The sequence below is a fragment of the Nannospalax galili genome, unplaced genomic scaffold, assembly GCF_000622305.1.
Source record: "Nannospalax galili isolate Female #2095 unplaced genomic scaffold, S.galili_v1.0 scaffold741, whole genome shotgun sequence".
Classification (NCBI taxonomy): Eukaryota; Metazoa; Chordata; class Mammalia; order Rodentia; family Spalacidae; genus Nannospalax; species Nannospalax galili.
This window is the reverse complement of record NW_008346093.1, coordinates 914236-933974: the sequence shown is the minus strand read 5'-3', so window position 1 is coordinate 933974 and position 19739 is coordinate 914236. Positions and strand designations below refer to the sequence as shown.

Sequence of the window (19739 nt, the reverse complement as noted above, 5' to 3'; positions counted from 1 at the left end):
TCTAGGCTGACATCCCAATAGTAGCCCTATGAACAGTATAAGTCAAAAGCACCTAGCTTATCCAATCCCAGAATCCTGACCTTCCAAAAACATGGAAAATTTCGATTGCTTTGTCTGTTTTGTCTTGATCCCTCTGCCATAGACTCCCAAGTGCCAAAACTATGTGCAAACATCATCATGCCTGGCTGTGTTTATTTTTTAAAATATTTTATTTATTCTTTTTATTTTATGTGTATGCGTGTATTGCCTGCATGTAGGTACGTGCACCTGTGTTGTGCAATGCCCTTGGAGGACAGAAGAGGCTGTCGGATCCCCTGGAACTGGAGTTAAATGTGTTTATTATTTTAAGCCAATAAATTTTGCAGTAAGTTGTTACCGATAACTAATATACCACCAAAATCTTCCCAGCAAAGAGCATAAAGTATCTTTCTTTTATTCACATCTATTTATATTGAGTTAAATTTGTTTGAGATAGAGTCTCATTATGTATATCAGGCTGGCCCGGAACTCACTACATAGCCCAGGCTAGCCTCAAACTCTCCATCTCCCTGCCTGGTATTACAGATGTGCATTTCATGCCCAGCTCTTTTTATTTTTTGAAATGGGATCTCACTAAGTTGTCTTGGGTGGCCTCAAACTGTTGGACTAAAATGATCCTGCCTTAGCCTCTGGAGAGCTGGGACTACAGGTCATTGTGGATCTTAATTCTTTTTGGAAGGGAAAAGGGGTTGGGGCAGGATCTCACTATGTAGCCCTAGCTGGCCTGAAACTCACTATGTAGACTAGGCTAGTCTCAAACTCACAGAGATCCACCTGCCTCTGCCTCCTGAGTACTGGGACTAAATGTGTGTACCACCATGCCTAACCCATTTTTTTTTCTTGAAATTGGGTCTCACAGTATAACTGTGACTGGAACTTTCTATGTATACCAGGCTCGCCTTGAACTCAGAGAGATCCATCTGCCTCTACTTTCCAAGTGCTGAGATTAAAGGCATGTGCCACCATGCCACACCTGGCTTTTGCTTTTTTTTTTTTTTTTTTTTTTTTTGAGACAGGGTCCCATGTAGCTCAGGCTGGCCTCAAACTCATGGTGATCACTGCCTCAGCCTTGCAAGAACTGGAATTACAGACCTGAGCCACCAAACCTGGTCCAACTTCTTGAGTTGAATGCTTAGATCTTAGATCTAGATTTTTTCTTTCTTCTCTCATAGGTCTTGCTATGTAACGCTGGCTGGCCTGGAACTCATTATAGCCCAGGTTGTTCTCGAAGTCACAACAATCTTGTCTCAGTTTCCTGAGAGCTAAGATTATAGGTATGAGCTAGCATGCCTGGCTTTTTTTTGTGTGTGTTATTGAGGCAGGGTCTCCCTATAGCCCCAGTTGGCCTGGAACTTGCTATGTAGACCAGGCTGGCCTTGAACTCACAGAGCTCCACCTGCCTCTGTCTCCCTAATGCTAGGATTAAAGGCACCACCATGCCAGGTCTCTCTTTTCATTTGTGATGTCTTTAAAGCTATATTTTTTCTTCTATTAATCAACTTTGCTTTGTTCCACAAATTTTGTATGGTTTTTTTTTTTTTGTCTTTTTGAAGCAGGGTCTCCCTGTAGCCCCAGCTGTCCTGGAACTCACTATGTAGACCAGGCTGGCCTTGAACTCACAGAGATCCACCTGCCTCTGCCTCCCGAGTGCTGAGAGTACAGGTGTGTGCCACCACACCCAGCTTTGTATGTTATTTTTATAATTTATATTTTATGTGTATGAGTGTTTTGCCTACATGTATGCATGTGCACCATGTGTGCAATGCTGGCAGAGGCCAAATAAAGGACATTAGATCCCCTGGAACTGGAGTTAAGGACAGTTATTAGCTGCCATGTGGGTTCTGGGAATCAAATCCAGGTCATCTGCAAGAGCAGCCAGTGCTCTTAACCACTGAGCCATCTCTCCAGCCCCTCAGTATTTTTATGTGCATGAATGTTTTGCCTGCATACATGTAAGTGTACTGTGCACGCAATGCCTGTGGAGACCAGAAAAGGGCATCAGATTCCCTGGAACTGGAGTTAAGGACAGTTGTTAAATGCAATGTGGGCCCTGGGGGACCAAACCCTGGTCCTCTGGAAGAACAGCAAGTGCTCATAACTGCTGAGCCATCTCTCTAGCCCCTCATTGGTATTTTAAATATTTCTTCTTTCATCCAAGGGTTAGCTTCTCAAAATTAGGGTTGTTTTAGCTTCCCAGTTAGGCCAGAGAATGTATGGAACTTCACTGAAAGACTTTAGGTACTAAGAATGGAAACCTCTTGCCAATAGGCCATGTTGGACGTGGGTACATCAGTCAGGTCACACCTCCTGCTGACTGTAGTTCTGGCTGACAACTTGACTGAAACTTTAGTAGCAACCTCGAGTCAGGGCATGGTGGTGCATGCCTTTAGTTCCAGCACTTGGGAGGCAGAGGCAGGCGGATCTCTGTGAGTTCAAGGCCAGCCTGGTCTACATAGTGAGTTCCAGGCGAGCTGGAGCTACAGGGAGACTGTCTCAAAAGACCCCCCCCCACATACACACACAAAAAACCCCACCCAGTTAAGGTAGCTCCCAGGTTCCTGACTTTTGGGAACTACAAGATAAATCCCCTTTGAGATGCTTGGTTTGGGAGTAACTTGTTATAGTCATAAATAGTAGATACAGCCAGGCTAATTTTTTCCACAGTAGTTTCACTGCCGCATCATCTAATTATTTTGGTGATGAGCTCATATTGAACAGAAGTTGCCTGCTACTTTAGCTAGTAGGATGCATTATGGAATGCTGAGACCAAACTCCTCTCTATTCACTTTTCTGGAGTTTGAGGGATAAAGAGAAGTGTGAGGGTTGGGCCAGTAGTACTTATCACTCACTCTTGCTCTTACAAAGCCCTTGTAAGGAGCCACTGTCAAAACCTCAGAGGAAAGCCACTTTAAGAGGAGGTAGTCTCCCTCAGAGTAACATAGCATCCAGAACACTGATGGTCTCTACCTGCCCAGGATAGTTTCTGCCTTTGCACTATTCCTCTAGGCACCTATACTTGGGGTTTGGGTGATTTCTTTCAGTGAGGGAGAACAGCAGACATTTTCCCAAGGCAACATGGGGAAAAGATCAGAGGCATAATAATTTGCATTTCCATTTCTCTAACCTGGGCTGTATTTGCTGCCTCCAGCCATCTAGCTCTCAAAACACATACCACCAGTTCAAGGCAGCCTTTTCTTTTCTCATGGGTCTCAGAGCTGTGCTGTAGTTTCCAGAACCTATGTTTTCTTTTTAAAATCAGATTTAATTAATTTTAGTATGTGGGTGCATTGGAGGTTAGAGGACAACTTACGAGGGTCAGTTCTTTCCTTCCACCATGTAGGTTCTAAGAATTGAATTCAGGTTGTCAGGCTTGGCAGCAAGCACCTTTACCCACCAAGGCATCTCACCAGCCCTAGAACCCACGTGTTCCTCTATGGTTTCTCCAGTGATGGGCTTCAGCCTCTCACATTATTTGCCATCTTGGCAGGGACCAAAAGACCCAAATATTCTAGAGTAATTATAGAGTGCATCTGAGCCTCCTGTTCACAAGAGGATTCATTAATACTCAAGGTCCCAAGCTACCATACACAGAATGGACTTGTCTGGCCCTTTAAATATCAAAACTCATTAATTACAGACCACACCCCATAATCAGCTGGTTACTGACAAAAGGAACACTTGAGGTCTCCAGAAAGCCCTTACAACTCCATATTATGGATGATCTCTATGGAGTCCAAGCCCCTCATTCATAGTATGCACTTGGTAGACCTACAGTGTCTGAACATCTTCGACAATCTTGTGTCCTATCTAGTCTTGTCCTGCTCTTCAAGTGACTAATACCTCTCCTCTAATACTGGGGGATGATGGGACTCTTTAAAGGGTCACCTTCAGTTTTACATGGCAATCTGAGGGGAGGCAGATGAAAAGATATCTGCTCTGATGCCCCCTCATCTCTAGCAGCAATATACAGTACAATAACCTCAAGCCAGACCTGACTGACTAGCTAGGTCATGACTTAGGGACCCCAGTTGACACATCCATTATTTGCCATATCCTTAGTACAGGACAGTTCCCAGACTGTGTGAGGAAACTCCACCTTCAGAGAAGATAAGCCGGGGAATGTGTCTACCTTTTTCCGCCCCCTTTGGAATCTCACTATGTAGCCCAGGCTAACTTCAAACTTGTGATTCTCTTGCATTGGCCTCCCAAGTAGCTTGGAATCTAGGTGTATCCTGGTCAAGGACCTAATTTTGATTATTATCTTCCAAGAAAGTGAACTCTTTCAGGGCCAAAGTTTTATCAGTGCTTGATTTCTTTTTTCCATATAAGTGGCAGAAAGTAAATGGTTGCTATCGCTAAAATTGTTAAGCTAAGTATCCATCAACTGGAAACCCAGTTTATGGCCCTAAGCATAGCATATTCCATCTCAAGCTGGCTCTGAAGCAAGTAATGTGATAGTATTTTGCTTAGGACTGCCAGCAACATCATGCATTGATGAGACTCACAGAGAAGGGTATAGATCCTAGACATGTTGATGTGTGGTAGCCGAGGGGTGTCTACCCTATGTTTACTAAGTAGACCATGAATTCCCAGTCTTTGTATTAAATCTTGTCCTTCTTTTGAGCTAGAAACTTTTTTCCTCTTTCTGCCTGTCCTGAAGTGACATTTACAGCTATCATGCAGACCTTTACATTACAGGCAGACAAACGTACCAAAAACAAATTTAGGCTTTTCTAGGGCAGTCATGGGTCTGAGCTCACCTTCTATAACTGATTTTCAGCAGTCACTCTTCCTGCTGCTGAGAAAGCAGGAGCCACCCTACACCAGCTGAAGTATTTCAGTCCTGTCAGCTAAAGCGCCCACAGTGGCTTCATCTTATAACATCCAGGAGGCAGATAAATACACAGACCACAGTGACCTTTGTGTGTGCAAAGAACAGTTTAGAAACAACACACATACACACTCACACTCACACACAAAAACAAAACAGAAAAGAGGCTGCAGTCTCCATGGGACAGTGCTAAGGCTGAGCCACACACTCAAACCTGGGAGAAAGGACCCCAGGTTCCAACATTCTAGGGATTTCAGGCAGGGAGTGATGGCTCATGTGTGGGCTCTCATGACAAAGAATGGGCTTGGAGGGATGGAAGGACACAATTAAGATGGAGCTGTGGCCTCAGCCCCCTCCTCCGAGTCCCACACTTCAGACTGCAGGTAATCAGCGAAGAGAGCCTTGGCCCTACGCAAGACTCGCCCGAGGTGGTGTTTACGCACTAGGCGGTCAAAGTGCATGGCCAGCTCATTGTAATCTAGGCTGTTCCGCATGATATGGTCACGGTGTTCCAGCAGGATGGCCAGGCAGAGAAAGAGCATGAATGGGTTCCCTCGGCCAAACTCCTGGGGTGGAGGAAGGCCCACTGGAGGTGGGGGTGGCACGGAGCTCCCAGGGTCTCCAGGGGAGCCTGCCTCTTGCATCAAGGGTGATCCAACAGCCATTTCACCAGGAGAAGCCTCCTGGGTGGATGGTGGAGATGAAGAAGATGGAGAATCCGGGTGGGAAGAAGAGGAGAGGAGTGGGTCTGGGGAGTTCAACAAGGGCTCAGAGAGGGACTTAGAGCTAATGAGGGCAGCTGGGTGGGGCAGCTGGACCAGAAGATCCCTTCTGGTGCCCATGTTATTCCTGAGTTGCTGAAGACCATCCAGACTGGCTTGTCTCAGAAGACGTCCCCCACCACCAGGCCCCTGGCTGGATGTGGATAAGTGGTCAACAGCATCTTCAAAAGCACTGCCTCCACCAGCAGGTCTCAACATATGTCTCTGACGTACTGGCCGTCTCTTATGGCCACCAAAGCCAGTGTCTGCTACTTGGCTGGGGGGTCCAACAAGCTCTACTTCATGTTCAGGAGGGTCAGGGGGCAGTGAACTCCAGGTGATCTCAAGCATTCGGAGTGCATCATCAAAGGCAAATTCACGCTTAAGCTCCAGCAGCAGCCAGCGGTAACAGAAAAAGAGGTCGTCAGCACCTGCTTCTTGCAGGTACTGGTAAAAGTCTGGGTCAGCATGTCTCAATAGTAGCTTGAGGTGGGCAAACTTGGTGGCCATGGCACGGCCATCAGGATGGAAGTTGGCAGCTAGACGCTTCATGATGCCACAAAAGCAGACAAAAGCATGGCCCTCATGGTCCATGACAGCAAGGATGGGTGAGGCCAGGTCACTCATGCCCTGGCAGTAGGACACCTGTGGATGGGTAACAGCATATGTAGTAAGAAGGTCATGAAGGGCCCGTAGGTGTGGGCCATCCTCAGGCCCTGCATAGTAGGGGTGGGCCCGGTCTGTTCGAAGCACATCTTTGAGGACTGTGCTACGGATGAATTCCAGGTCCTCGGTGTTCACTCGCTGGGCCCACTCGCTTTTGAGCTGCTCATACTCCCGACTTTTACGTTTCATGTAGTCCATCCGCTCACGGCCTGTCAGCCCATCTGGGTACACATTCAGCAGGTAGCGCCACACCACCTGGCCAGGTACAAAAGAAAAGGGATGAGACTGTTCTTACCATTGAGCTGCTAGAGTCATGTCAATTACTTAACACCTACCCTCTTTCCTGGGGGTTCTGTCCTCTTTGTGACAAGTCTGCCTTCCTGCCATTGACTCCTGAAACACAGCCTCCTGTCCTGGACCATCTCCATCCTACTCATGAGCTACCAATGACCACAAAGTAATGAGTGCAGTAAATGACTAAAGAGGCTCACCTTTCGTAGTGAAGGCTCCACACCGCCATGATAGATCCGCAGGCGCAATTCCTCAGGACGGGAGAGCTGGCCTTCATGGTTTAGGTATGTGTGAAACTCAGCATCACTCAGAGGTGGCTTGAAAGGCTTGACATCTTCTCCATATGACCAGCTAAGCACTTGCTGGACCTTAGACAAAGTACGGCCCACCTGGGAAGGAAGGAAGGAAGGAAGGAGGCCACTGGTCACCTGGGCAGGATAGGGGTAGATGCCAACCAGCAAGCTCTGGATTAGGGTTCCAGATAGGCCCTTCCTTCCACCCACAGCTGGAACTCCCAGTCTCCTGAAATCACCTGAAAGAGGATGGATTGTGTAAAAGGCAGAGCAGCTGTTGTCAGCGATGACCGTTTCTCAGCCAGTAGCACATCGGAACCAATGACATCCTTGGGGCTTATTATGTCCCAGTCTTCCAGTAATGGGCCTGAGCACATAAAGGAAAGCACTGTAAGAGCAGGGATGAGAACCCAGACCTCAGTGCTGAGTTTCTCTTCCAAAGCATGGCTACCTGAAGGGCAATGAACAACTACTACCACTTCCCCTATCATTCAAACAATGTAAAAAAAAGTCAGGCCGCTGAGCATGGTAGTGCATGCATTTAGTCCCAGCACTTGGGAGGCATAGGCAGGCAGATCTCTGTGAGTTTGAGGCCAGTCTGGTCTACCTAGGGAGTTCCAGGACAGCTGGGACTACAGGGAGACCCTGACTCAAAAAAAAAAAAAAATCAGCCCTGAGCAATTCTTTTGTTGGTATCTATTGCACAAAATGGCTGGGAAGTCTTTGATATTTTAATGATTTACATAATGTTATTGAGCACTTACTATGACATTATTGTAAAAAATAATACCCACTTAGCCTGGTGGTATAGGCCTGTAATCAGCTACTCTGGAGGCTGGGGCAGGAAAATAGAGAATTCAGGGCTTGAGCCAGATAGTGAGACTGTATCTCAAAAAAAATTGCCTTTTTTGAGACAGGGTCTCCCTGTAGCCCCTGGAACTCAGTATGTAGACCAGGCTGCCCTTGAATTCACAGAGAACTGCCTGCCTCTGCCTCCCAAGTGCTGGGATTAAAGGCGTGCACCACCACACACAGCTCAAAATTTTTTTAAAGTGAGGGCTGGTGAGATGGCTCAGTGGGTAAAAGCATTTGTAACCTGAAGTTGATTGCCGGCACTCACATGGTAGTTGTCCTCTGACCACAAGAACATTGTGATACACACACACACACACACACACACACACAAATGTGATAAAAATAAAGAATAAGTGTTTATAGTAGTCCCTAATTGATAGGATTAATGAGAATATTGAGTTAATATTTATAAGGGGCTTAAAGTAGTTCCTTTCATTTATTATGATGGGGTTATCAGCTAGTATTATTATTTGGGGGTCCTTTTTGTTAAGACAGGGTCTCCCAGGACCCCCAGCTGGCCTGGAACTCACTTTGTAGACCAGGCTGGCCTTGAACACACAGAGATCCTCCTGCCTTTGCCTCCCGAGTGCTGGGATTAAAGGCATGTACTACCACACCTGGCTGGCTTTTTGTGTGTGTGTGTGTGTGTGTGTGTGTGTGTTTTTTTGAGACAGGGTCTCCTTGTAGCCCCAGCTGTCCTGGAACTCACTATGTAGACCAGGCTGGCCTTGAACTCACAAAGGTCCACCTGCCTCTACCTTCCAAGTGCTGGGATTAAAGGCGTGCACCACCACGCCTGGCTTTTTTTTTTTTTCTTAAAGAAAATCTCTGTGTGTGTTTCTGGGGATCAAACTCAGGGCCTTAACTAGGCGTTTTCCTGTTGAACTACATCCCCAGGCCTTTTAAAAACTTTTTTTTTGAGAAAGGGTCTTATTAAATTACCCATGCAGGCACTGAACCTCCTTGTGCCTCAGCCTCCTGAGTAGCTGGGATTAAAGGCCTTACAGGTATGTGCCACCTCATTCTATCATTATTTTTGTTTGTAAAAGTATTTTATTTTTTATTTATTTATTTATTTATTTATTTATTTTTCTCTTTTTTGAGACAGGGTCTCCCTGTAGCCCCAGCTGTCCTGGAACTCACTATGTAGACCAGGCAGGCCTTGAACTCACAGAGATCTACCTGCCTCTGCCTCCTGAGTGCTGGGATTAAAGGCATGCATTGCCACGCCCAGCCCTGTAAAAGTATTTTAAAAACTTTTTTATTGATTTTTTTTCTTCTTGGTCTTTTTGAGACAGGGTCTCCCTGTAGTCCCAGCTGGCCTCCAACTTGCTATGTAAACCAGGCTGGCCTTGAACTTACAGAGATCCACCTGCCTCTGCCTCCCAGGTACTGGGATTAAAGGTATGCACCACCACACCTGGCCTGATTTATTTATTTTTATTTTATGTGTATGAGTGTTATGCCTGCATGTATGTTAAGTGCACCCCTGTTGTGCAGTGCGTTGGAAGAGAAGAGACAGAAGAGGGTGTTGGATGCCCTGGAACTGGAGTTATGAACTGTGCTGGATAGCTTTAGTGTCAACTTGACACACCTGGGTTGAGGGAGCCTCAATCGGGAAATTGCCTCTATTGGATTGGCCTGTGGCCATGTCTGAGGGGCATCTTCTTGATAAGTGATGTGGGAGGGCCCAGCCCACTGTGGGTGGTGCCATCCTTGGGCAGGTGGGCCTGTGTTGCATAAGAAAGCAGGCTGAGCAGGGGCCAGGGGAGCAAGCTTGTAAGCAGCGTTCCTCCATGGCCTGTGCTCCAGCTCCTGCCTCCAGGTTCCTGCCCTGAGTTCCTACCTTGGGCTCCCTGATGAACTGTGACCTGGGAGTTGTAAGACAAATAAACCCTTTCCTCCCCAAGTTGGTACTGGTCAGAGTGTTTTGTCACAGCAATGGAGAAACAAACTAAGACATGGACTATTGTTACCTGCCATGTGGGTGCTGGGATGTGAACTTGGGTCTTCTGCAACAGCCAGTGCTCTTAACCACTGAGCCATCTCTCCAGCCTCATTTATTGTTATTTATTTAATTTTTTTGGTCTTTTTGAGACAGGGTCTCCCTGTAGCCCCAGCTGTCCTGGAACTCACTATGTAGACCAGGCTGGCCTTGAACTAACAGAGATCCACCTGCTTCTGCCTCCCAAATGCTGGGATTAAAGGCGTGCACCACCAGGCCTCTTTATCGTTATTTTTATATGAAGGAACAGGTCCTTATGGCTAGTGTATGAAAGAACTGGAATGTGAAGCCCAGGCCCAAATCTGAGAGCCTATACTCTGATCTTACATTCATGATATTTCTCCCCACCACAGTGATAGATGATGACATTATCATTCTCATTTTACAGAAGATGACCAAAAAGGTTTGGAAGAAGTAGTAAGTGACCAAGATTCTACAGCTAGGAAATAGTAGAGCTGAGATCATAGCTTCATGTACCTTACTCCAGAACCTAGACATATTTTCAAGAAAATATTAATGGACAGGTATGTTGTATACATTAGATAAAAGAAACCATGCTATGCTTGACCTTACCCAGTTTTGGCCTGTGAAACATCAGAAGTTTCTTCCTTCTCTATGTTTTCCTCCCATCCTTTTATTTTCTTTTGTTTACGATAGTTTCTTTTCCTCTTTTTTTTTTGAGACAGGGTCTCCCTGTAGCCCCAGCTGTCCTAGAATTCACTATGTAAACCAGGCTGGCCTTGAACTCACAGAGATCTGCCTGCCTCTGCTTCCCAAGTGCTGGGACTAAAGGCCTGCGCCACCACGCCCAGCTCTCTTTTCCTTTTTAAAAAAAATATTTTGTTCATTTTATTTTATGTGTATGTATTGCCTGCATGTATGTGAGTGTACCCATGTCGTGCAATGCGGCGGAGGTCAGAAGAGGGCTTTGGATTGCCCTGGAACTGGAGTTAAGGACAGTTCGTAGCCGCCATGTGGGTGCTGGGAATTGAACCTGGGTCCTCTGCAAGAGCAGTCAGTGCTCTTAACTCTTGAGCCATCTCTCCAGCCCCAGTTTCTTTTCGTTTTTAAAATTAAGTTTTCTAGCTGGGTGTGGTGGTGTACACCTTTAATCCCAGCACCTAGGAGGCAGAGGCAGGTGGATCTCTGAGAGATTGAGGCCAGCCTGGTCTACATAGTGAGTTCCAGGGCAGCTGGGAGACCCTGCTCAAAAAGACCAAAAAAAAAGGGGGGGGGAGGGGTGGCATTCTACCATAGACCTACACTCCTGGTCTGTTTAAATTTGAGAATTTAATTTTGAGGCAGGGTTTTGCTCTAGCCCAGGCTGACCTGGAACTTAGTCTGGAGCTCAGACTGGCCTCAAGCTCACAGTGATCCTCAGTATATGGGATCTAGAAGCAGGCAGATATCTGACTTTGAGGCCATCCTAGTCTACATAGCGAGTTCCAGGCCAGCCAGGGCTAACCAGTAAAACACAAGTAGCAGCAAACGTTTATTTATATTAGCATCATCACAAACTCATGAGTAATGTGTTGTGTTTGTTTTTTTTTATCTTTTTGAGACAGGGTCTCCCTATATAGCCCCAGCTGTCCTGGAACTCACTATGTAGACCAGGCTGGCCTTGAACTCACAGAGATCCGCCTTCCTCTGCCTCCCAAGTGCTGGGATTAAAGGCGTGTGCCACCATGTCTGGCCAAAACAAATTTTTTTATTCATTAGTTTTATGTGTCTAAGTGTTTTGCCTGAATGTATATAAGTGCACCACATGCATGCAGTGCCCTGCAGAGGCCAGAAGATGGTACACAAACATGGACTCAGACATACACATATACATAAAATAAAATTTAAAAAGGCCAGGCATGGTGGCACGTGCCTTTAATCCCAGAGGCAGAGGCAGGTAGATCTCTGTGGGTTCAAGGCCAGCCTGGTCTATATAGTGAGTTCCAAGTCAGCCACTTCTATGTAGTGAGACCCAGCTCAAAAAACAAAACAAAACAAAACAAAAACAAAAACAAAAAAGCTGTGCATGGTGGTGCACACCTTTAATCCCAGTACTCTAGAGGCAGAGGCAGGCAGACCTCTGTGAGATGAAGCCAGGCTGGTTTACATATGGAGTTCCAGGCCAGCTGGGTGGCGCTACAGGGAGACCTTGTCTCAAAAAAAAATTAAAATCTGACCAGGCATGATGGTGCATGCCTTTAATTCCAGCACTTAGGAGGCTGGGGCTGGACATCGAGTAGCGAGTTTTTTCTAAAAAAAAAAAAATTTAAATCTGACCAGGCATGATGGTGCATGCCTTTAATTCCAGCACTTAGGAGGCAGAGGCAGATGGATCTCTGTGAGTTGGAGGCCAATCTGTGAGTTGGAGGGCAGTACTACATAGACCCTGTCTCATAAAACAAAAACCAAAAACAAACAAGAGTACCTTTTTTTTGGTCTTTTTTTGAGGTACGGTCTCCCTGTAGTCCCAGCTGACCTGGAACTCAATATGTAGACCAGGATGTCACTAAGTGCTGGGATCAAAGGCGTGTGCTACCACGCCTGGCAAAAAAAGAGTACTTTTATCTATTAGTCCACAGTAAATTTTCTGGGATCATGTCTTAAGTTTACCTCTGTGTTTGACAGGGACAAGCATGGGTAAAAGTAGGAAGAAAAATAAAAGAAGTAGCTGTAAGATCAGAATAAATACCTGAACAAGAGTGCAAACAAATGGATGAATGAATAAATACAACTACTAGGGTTGGGGATATAGCTCAGCTGAAAGAGTGCTTACCTATCATGCCTGAAGCCAAGGTTCAATCCCCAGCACCATAGAAACTGGGTATGGTAATACACTTTTGTAATCCCAGTACTCAGGTGGAGGCAAGAAGATCTGAAGTTCAAGGTCATTCCAGGCTACATAGGAGCTCAAGATCAGTCTGGGCTAGAGAACTTGTGTCAATATAAACAAAAAAAAATTATGAGCAGGCTGCAGGAGGGCTCAGTGGGGAAAAGCACTTCCCTTGCTAGCCTGACAACCTGTTTGATCCACAGAATCCACGTAAAGGTAGAAGAGAACTGGCTCCAGAATGTTGTCCTCTGGCCTCCACATGCTTTAAGTGGCACATGCACATGTACGCACGCCACATACACACACACATCACTCACCCACCCCTGCACACTGTAATAAGAAGAAATTTAAAAATACTATGTCTGGCTGGGCGTGGTGGCGCACGCCTTTAATCCCAGCACTCTCTGTGAGTTCGAGGCCAGCCTGGTCTCCATAGTGAAACCAGGACAGCTGGGACTACAGAGAGACCGTCTCAAAAAGAACAACAACAACAAAATACTATCACCATTACTATTATAATGTTTTTTGGTTTTTAAAATTTTATTTATTTTATTTCATGTGTATGAGTGTTTTGCCTGCATGTATATAAGTGCACCTATGTCACGCAGTACTCGCAGAGGCCAGGAGACGGCATCAGATCCCCTGGAACTGGAGCTATGGACAGCTGTTAGCCACCATGTGGGTGCTGGGAAGCAAACCTTCTGCCAAAGTAGACGGTACTCTTAACTGCTAAGCTAGCTCTCCAGCCCCCTTTTGTTTTTTTTGAGACAGGATCTCCTTAGAGCTCCAGCTGGCCTAGAACTCCCTATGTAGACCAGGATGGCATTGATCTCATGGAGATCAGCCTGCCTTTGACTCTCTGATGCTGGGATTTAAAGATGTGTGCCATTATGCCAGGTTCATAATGAACTTTTTTTTTCTTTTTTTTGGCTATACTGGGGATTGAACACAGGCTAGGCAAACACTCTCTCAGCACTTGGGAGGCAAAAGCAGGTAGATCTCTGAGTTCCAGGCCAGCCTGGTCTACATAGAGTTCCAGGCCAGAGTTCCCTGTCTCAAAGAGACAAAAAAACAAACAAGCAAGCCAAAAAATGTCTTTATTGAGTCCTCATAATATTATTCTTGTAAGACACTATCGTCACTATTTGAAAATTGAAGAAAATGAGGCCAAGCAGGCAAGATAGTTCAGCAAGTAAAAGCCTGATCACCTGAGTTCAATCCATGAAACCCATAGTAGAAGGAGAATGAACTGACTCCTGAAAACTTTCTCCACAGGTGGACTGAGGCACAAGTTCCCATACTTTCACACATCATACTCAACAGACACTAATAATATTTTTTAAAAGAAATTGAGGCCTTGTGGCCCACCAGAAATGTAGTGAGGAATAAAGTTACTACCCTATGGGGAAAAGGTGTACCTCAAAGCAGCGCCTTAGGGCACTGGGTACTCACTGTCCTCTGAGGGCCGAATGTCTACTCGTAACTGCAGGTAAGGTTTGGAGGCAGTGGCAAAAGCTGTGCTGAGGTCCCAATCAGAAAGGAGGGAGAGGAAAGTTTCCTGTCCTATCCGGTCCCGTGCCAGGTAGCTGATGCCAAAGTTCTTCCTGGACAGAGGATATGAAAGAATTCTAGGCTCTCCAGTTCCCCAGAAGCCTCAGGAACAGCTTATAAAACAAGGAAGGTAATATGGAAGGTATTGAAGACAACTTCTCACTATTTTAAAATCTGGAACTAAGCTAAGGATTGTAGGTAGCCTGAGGTCAGGTTGTTTATATCCACTTTGTCACACAAACACAGAAACAGATACACACCTGCTTATATCTGGAGAGCACATTGAAAACTGGCAAAATGTTGGTCCCCTCTGGGGATGGTAACAGTGTAGTTGAGGGAGAGAAGTGGGAAGAAAGCAGCCTTCTTACTACATAAAAAAATAAAGCAGTCTATATGTTTATTTTTCACAACAAAAATGTTTATGCCCAAAAGTCAAATACCAACTAAGAGTTATTTTTCAGATATACTGCTGTAATTATGCAAAATATGCTGTTTGCAATCACTGCAAACCATGGATGACTACCTATCAATTCTGTTTATTATCACAGTTATGTATTCCTCCAAAAGTACCACAACAAACTAACCATCACATCTTCCCCCCAAGAGACATCAACTTTCAGCTATCAGATTGGCAAATTTTGCAATGTCTTATAGTAACCATTGTTTGTGAGGGCATGAGAGAAACAAGCAATTTTTTATTTTCTTTTTTTTGAGACAATTTCACTATGTAGCCTAGGCTGTCCTTGATCCTCCCTCCTCGGCCTCCTGAGTACTAAGATTATAGGCATGCATCACCACACCTGGTGAAAGAAAAATTTATATGCTCCAGTGAAGCTGTATTGGTAAAACCTACCTGGAGACCCATTTTGGAAATGTCCATTGAAAGTATAAAACACACACCCTGTATGTAGCCCAGCAATCCACTGCTAATTTATCTTATGACTATATGTCTCTCAAACACTCCAAATATGATATACACATTTGGCTGTTCATTGTGAGATTATTTGAAAAACAAAACAAAAAAACCCAGACAATTGTTGAGGTGAGTAGCCCACTGCATCCTCCCACTCACCCATTCAAGTCAAAGGCTCTGATGAGGATGTGTTGTAACACGTCCAGTGAGGTGATCTGAGGGTCTACAGCAAAAGAGCGGAATTCAGGTGACAAGAAGCTCTCATATTTCTGGGAAGAGAAGACATGAAGTAGGCCATGAAGGGGCTAGGTCACCACGCTGAAGAGTGGGTGACTTGCAGAGCACTAGAAGGCAGGGTCAAAGAAGTGGCAGGGGCCAGATTTAGCAAAGAATTCTGGTTAGTTTTAAGTGAGGGGAAGCCACAGGCAGTTTCTGGGCCAAGAAGGGATGGATGTATCTTTAGAATTTGATCAGATCCTGTGTCTGCTCTGCAAGAAGACTGGTGGGGGTGCTGGAGAGATGACTCAGTGGCTAAGGGCACGGGCTACTCTTGCAGAGGATCTGGGTTCAATTCCCAGCACCCACATAGCAACCAACAACTGCTTCTAAGTCCAGTTCCATACATACATGCAGGCAATACATTCATAAAATAAAAAACATTTTTAAAAAAGACTGGTGGGAGCGAGCAGTCTAATGAGGAAAGAGCTACTGCAATAACCTAGATATTCAATCCTTTTAGAGTCCCTTAAATATGGTTTTCAGAATCACCATGTCCACCCAGACCACAATAAAATATCAGTCCTCTAACACTATAATCAATCTAGTAAATCTACCTATAACTCTGCTGCTTAAATCTCTTCAATGACACCCCCAGAGTCCTCAGCTAGCCCTCCTCACACAGATTTTTTGAACTTTGCATTCTAGTAGTACCAAGCTGTTGGAAATTACCTTGAACACATCCTGCCTCTAGGTCTCTGTGTGTGCTGATCCCCCTTGGTCTGGAGCACACTTCCCACTTCGTATGGCTCACAGCTCAGTATACTTTTTTTCCCCTTAATTCCCAAAGGTCTACTTTAGTAGTACACTAAAGTGATCTGTTGACCTTCTCATCCCTGCCAATGCCACCACCCCAGTCTGAGCCACCAGTCACACTGCTAGCTGGGATTACTGCAACAGAAAAACCTGTTCTTCCTCAACATGTACATCACAAGTGCCTCACCACTTGCCCTCCTCTTACCTTTCTGATTCATATGCTCCTCTAGCCCTTGGTTTTCCTGCCCCAATATGGGAACCTACAAGAACATACCGTTTTCACTTCCACCTCCCAGCCTTTGTGCTGTTTCTTCTATCTAGAACTCTTTCCCTCACCTGAAATACACATGACTAACCCCCCCCTTTTTTTTATTAGGGTCTCTGTGCCTCCAATCCTCTTTTGGTGATGTTCCTATACAACTCCCTGAACTTTTCATTATTTTCTCATGATACCAGTATTCAAACCATGTCATTTAACTGTTTTTGGACCCCATACAAGCATGTGGACTCAGGAGTGGGGACACACATGAAAGTGTACTGTCTGACAGCTAGGTGTTTATTTTTAAAAATATTTTATTTATTACTTTGTTTTTATTTTATGTGTATGAGTGTATTGCCTGTGTGTATGTGAGTGCACCCATGTCATGCAATGCTGCGGAGGTCAGAAGAGGGCTTTGGATTCCCCTGGAACTGGAGTTAAGGATGGTTCGTAGCCCCCATGTGGGTGTTGGGAATCGAACCCAGGTCCTCTGCAAGAGCAATCAGTGCTCTTAACCGCTGAGCCATCTCTCCAGCCCCTGACTTTATTTTTTAAACATATTTTACTTATTGTTTTTATTTTATGTGTATTGCCTGCATGTGTATTAGCGCACCCATGTCATGCAATGCCCAAGGAGAGGCGCGGCGGATCCCCTGGATATGGAGTTACAGACAGTTGTTAGCTGCCATGTGAGTGCTGGGAACTGAACCCGGGTCTTCTGAAAGAGTGCTCTTAACCACTGAGCCATCTCTACAGTCCCTAGACTCCCCTTTCAGACAGCAACAACTTTTCCGTCATTCCTCCATGTTCTAACGGCCCTTCCTCTAACCATACAGCCTGTCCCTCTACCCATAAGCTTCATGCATCCACTCTATGGGCTCCTACCCTTTTATTTCAGTCCCACACCGTAGGCTATCCCAAGACCCACGACTTCATTCCCCGCATCATTTAGCTCTCAAGCCTCGCCCCCACCAAACAACGCCCCAAATTTCAGGTCCCGCCCTCCATCGAATCGCAACCACCGCCTTTCAGTCTTCTGGGTGTCCAGGCAGCCTGGCCGAAGGGCCGCCAGCCTCACCTTGACGCGGACCCGTACCACCTCTCGCTCCTCCTCCTCAGCCGCGGCTGCCGCCTGGGCGCCCTCGCCCGCCAAGTCCAAGGCCGCGGAGGCTGTCGCCATCCCGTCGCTGAACGGTCTGTGTCTGGGTGACAGCTGCCCCCTATCCCAGCGCGAACCTTACGAACAGGCGCCCGCGGCCCCCACCTCGCAACAGGGCGCAGGCGCAGAGGGTACCGTGCGACCCTGCCACCACCACCCCCGCCCCGCCCACCTGGCCCTGGCTACGGGTCACCACTGCGCATGCGCCTAGTGCGCACTTGCGCCAGGTCCGGTGGCTCCGTTGTTTATGGAGTCTACTTCCGGACTCAAGGGCAGACTGCTAAACTGACACCTGTTCGAGAAAAAGGACAAGGAGGAAGCCCCTGTGTGACATTAACGCTCCACAACCTGCCGGGAGTTGCCATGTGCCTCTGATGACAGATGATGTCATGGGTTTCAAATATCTGAGGCCTTCCCTTCTAATGGTTCTGGTGAAGGGGAAAAAAACCCCTTATTCCAAAGTTTTGATTTTATTTTAAATTTTACTTTATTATTCTTTTAAAATCACGTGTATATGTGTGGTCTATGTGGGTTTGTGCATATGAGTTCCATACTGGAGTTACAGGCTGCTGTGAGTGGAAGACCAGCACTCACTCACTTTTAACCGCCTAGCCATCTCTCCAGCCCCATTTTTTAATTTTTATTTTCATTAGGATTTTTTTTTTGGTCTTTTTGAAACAGGGTCTCTCTGTAGCCCCAGCTGTCCTAGAGCTCACTATGTAGACCAGGCTGGCCTTGAACTCAGAGATCCGCCTGCCTCTGCCTCCTTAGTGCTGGGATTAAAGGCATGCGCCACCACACCCGGCCCCGTGGATTTTTAATTTTTTAATGTGTATGAATGTTTTGCCTACATATATGTAAGTGCACCCGTGCAATGCTCACGGAGGCTAGAAGAGGACATCACATCCCTTAAAAATAGAATTAGGCCCGGGTGTGGTGGCGCACACCTTTAATCTCAGCACTCGGGAGGCAGAGGCAGGCGGATGTTTGTGAGTTCGAGGCCAGCCTGGTCTACATAGCGAGTTCCAGAACAGCTGGGGCTACAAGGAGACCCTGTCTCAAAAAGACAGAAAAAAAAAAATGGAATTAGGGTCGGCTGTTAGCTACATGTGGGGGCAAGGAACCGAATCGGGATCCACTGCAAAAGCAGCTAGTACTCTTAACTGCCCAGCCATCTCTAGCCTCAATTTAGGATATTTTTTTCACAGTCTCACTAATTTCCTGGCCTTGGGGGGGCAGGGAAAATGGAGTGTGTGTGAGAGCTGGAACTTATCCCTACTAACCCCAGCCTCCAGAGAGCTGTGATTACAGTTCAGGTGCATGCCACTGTCAGTGTTCACCTTCTAGAGTCTTAATTTACACTTAGAACGGTATGTGTGAGTTTTAGTTTTTGAACCCGATATACTTCATTAGGTTATTATTATTACTATTACTATTGTCCTTTTGAGACAGAGTCTCCTATAGCCCCAGCTGGTCTGGAACTCCCTATGTAGACCAGGGTGGCCTTGAATTCACAAAGATCTGCCTGCCTCTACCTCTTAAGTGCTGAGATTAAAGATGTGTGCCACCACACCCCTCTGAAAAAATTATTTTGAGACAGGATCTCACTATGTAGCTCTTGTAGGTTTGGGACTCTGTATAGATCAGGCTGCCCTCAAACTCAGAGATCCATCTGCCTTTGCCTCTGGAGTATTGGGATTAAAGGCATGTACCACCACGACCAGCAGAAAAAAATTAAAATCCATTTTTATTGTATTTTATTTATTATGCTTGTGTGTGTGTGTGTGTGTGTGTGTATGTGTGTGTGCCATGGCATGTATCTAGAAGTCAGAGGATAACTTGGGGGAGTTGGTTCACTTCCATTTTTTTTTTTTGCCTTTTCGAGACAGGGTCTCCTTGTAGCCCCAGCTGTCCTGGAACTCACTATGTAGACCAGGCTGGCCTCGAACTCACAAAGATCCACCTGTCTCTGCCTCCCAAGTGCTGGGATTAAAGGCGTGCACCACCACGTCCGGCTCATTTTCCATTTTTTATAAAGTATATTTTGCTCTTTTGAGAACAAAAATTTTAATTATTTTATTTTAAATTATGTTGCCCCACCACACCCAGCACTGAGAAAATTTTTGTAAACTGAAAAAATATATTACCCACATTTCACTACATAACATCCATGTCATTTGGACAAAATACAGGCTGATCTTGAAATCTTCTTTCTTTTCTTTTCTTTTTTTCTTTTTTTCTTTTTTTTGTTTTT

The 19739-nt window shown here is 45.8% G+C and overlaps 1 protein-coding gene across 1 annotated transcript; it reads right to left on the bottom strand.

Moving 5' to 3' along the window:
• Positions 1 to 3415: 3415 nt before the first annotated feature.
• Tbc1d25 (TBC1 domain family member 25) lies at positions 3416 to 17641 on the bottom strand. Its single transcript, XM_008842534.3, has 6 exons — positions 17405 to 17641; positions 15195 to 15304; positions 14024 to 14175; positions 7121 to 7248; positions 6789 to 6977; positions 3416 to 6552 (listed from the first exon to the last, which is right to left on the bottom strand). Exons 1-6 carry the CDS (start codon positions 17504 to 17506, stop codon positions 5197 to 5199), a joined length of 2037 nt encoding a protein of 678 aa, XP_008840756.1. The 5' UTR covers positions 17507 to 17641; the 3' UTR covers positions 3416 to 5196.
• Between the last annotated feature and the right edge of the window lie 2098 nt (positions 17642 to 19739).

Coding starts and splice junctions, on each gene's coding strand:
- Tbc1d25 (XM_008842534.3), bottom strand. CDS start 17,506: ATGGCGACAGCCTCCGCGGCCTTGGACTTGGCGGGCGAGGGCGCCCAG. Junction 6,978..7,120: donor CACAATCCATCCTCTTTCAG/GTGATTTCAGGA, acceptor CTTCCTTCCCAG/GTGGGCCGTACTTTGTCTAA. Junction 6,553..6,788: donor TGGAGCCTTCACTACGAAAG/GTGAGCCTCTTT, acceptor GTACCTGGCCAG/GTGGTGTGGCGCTACCTGCT.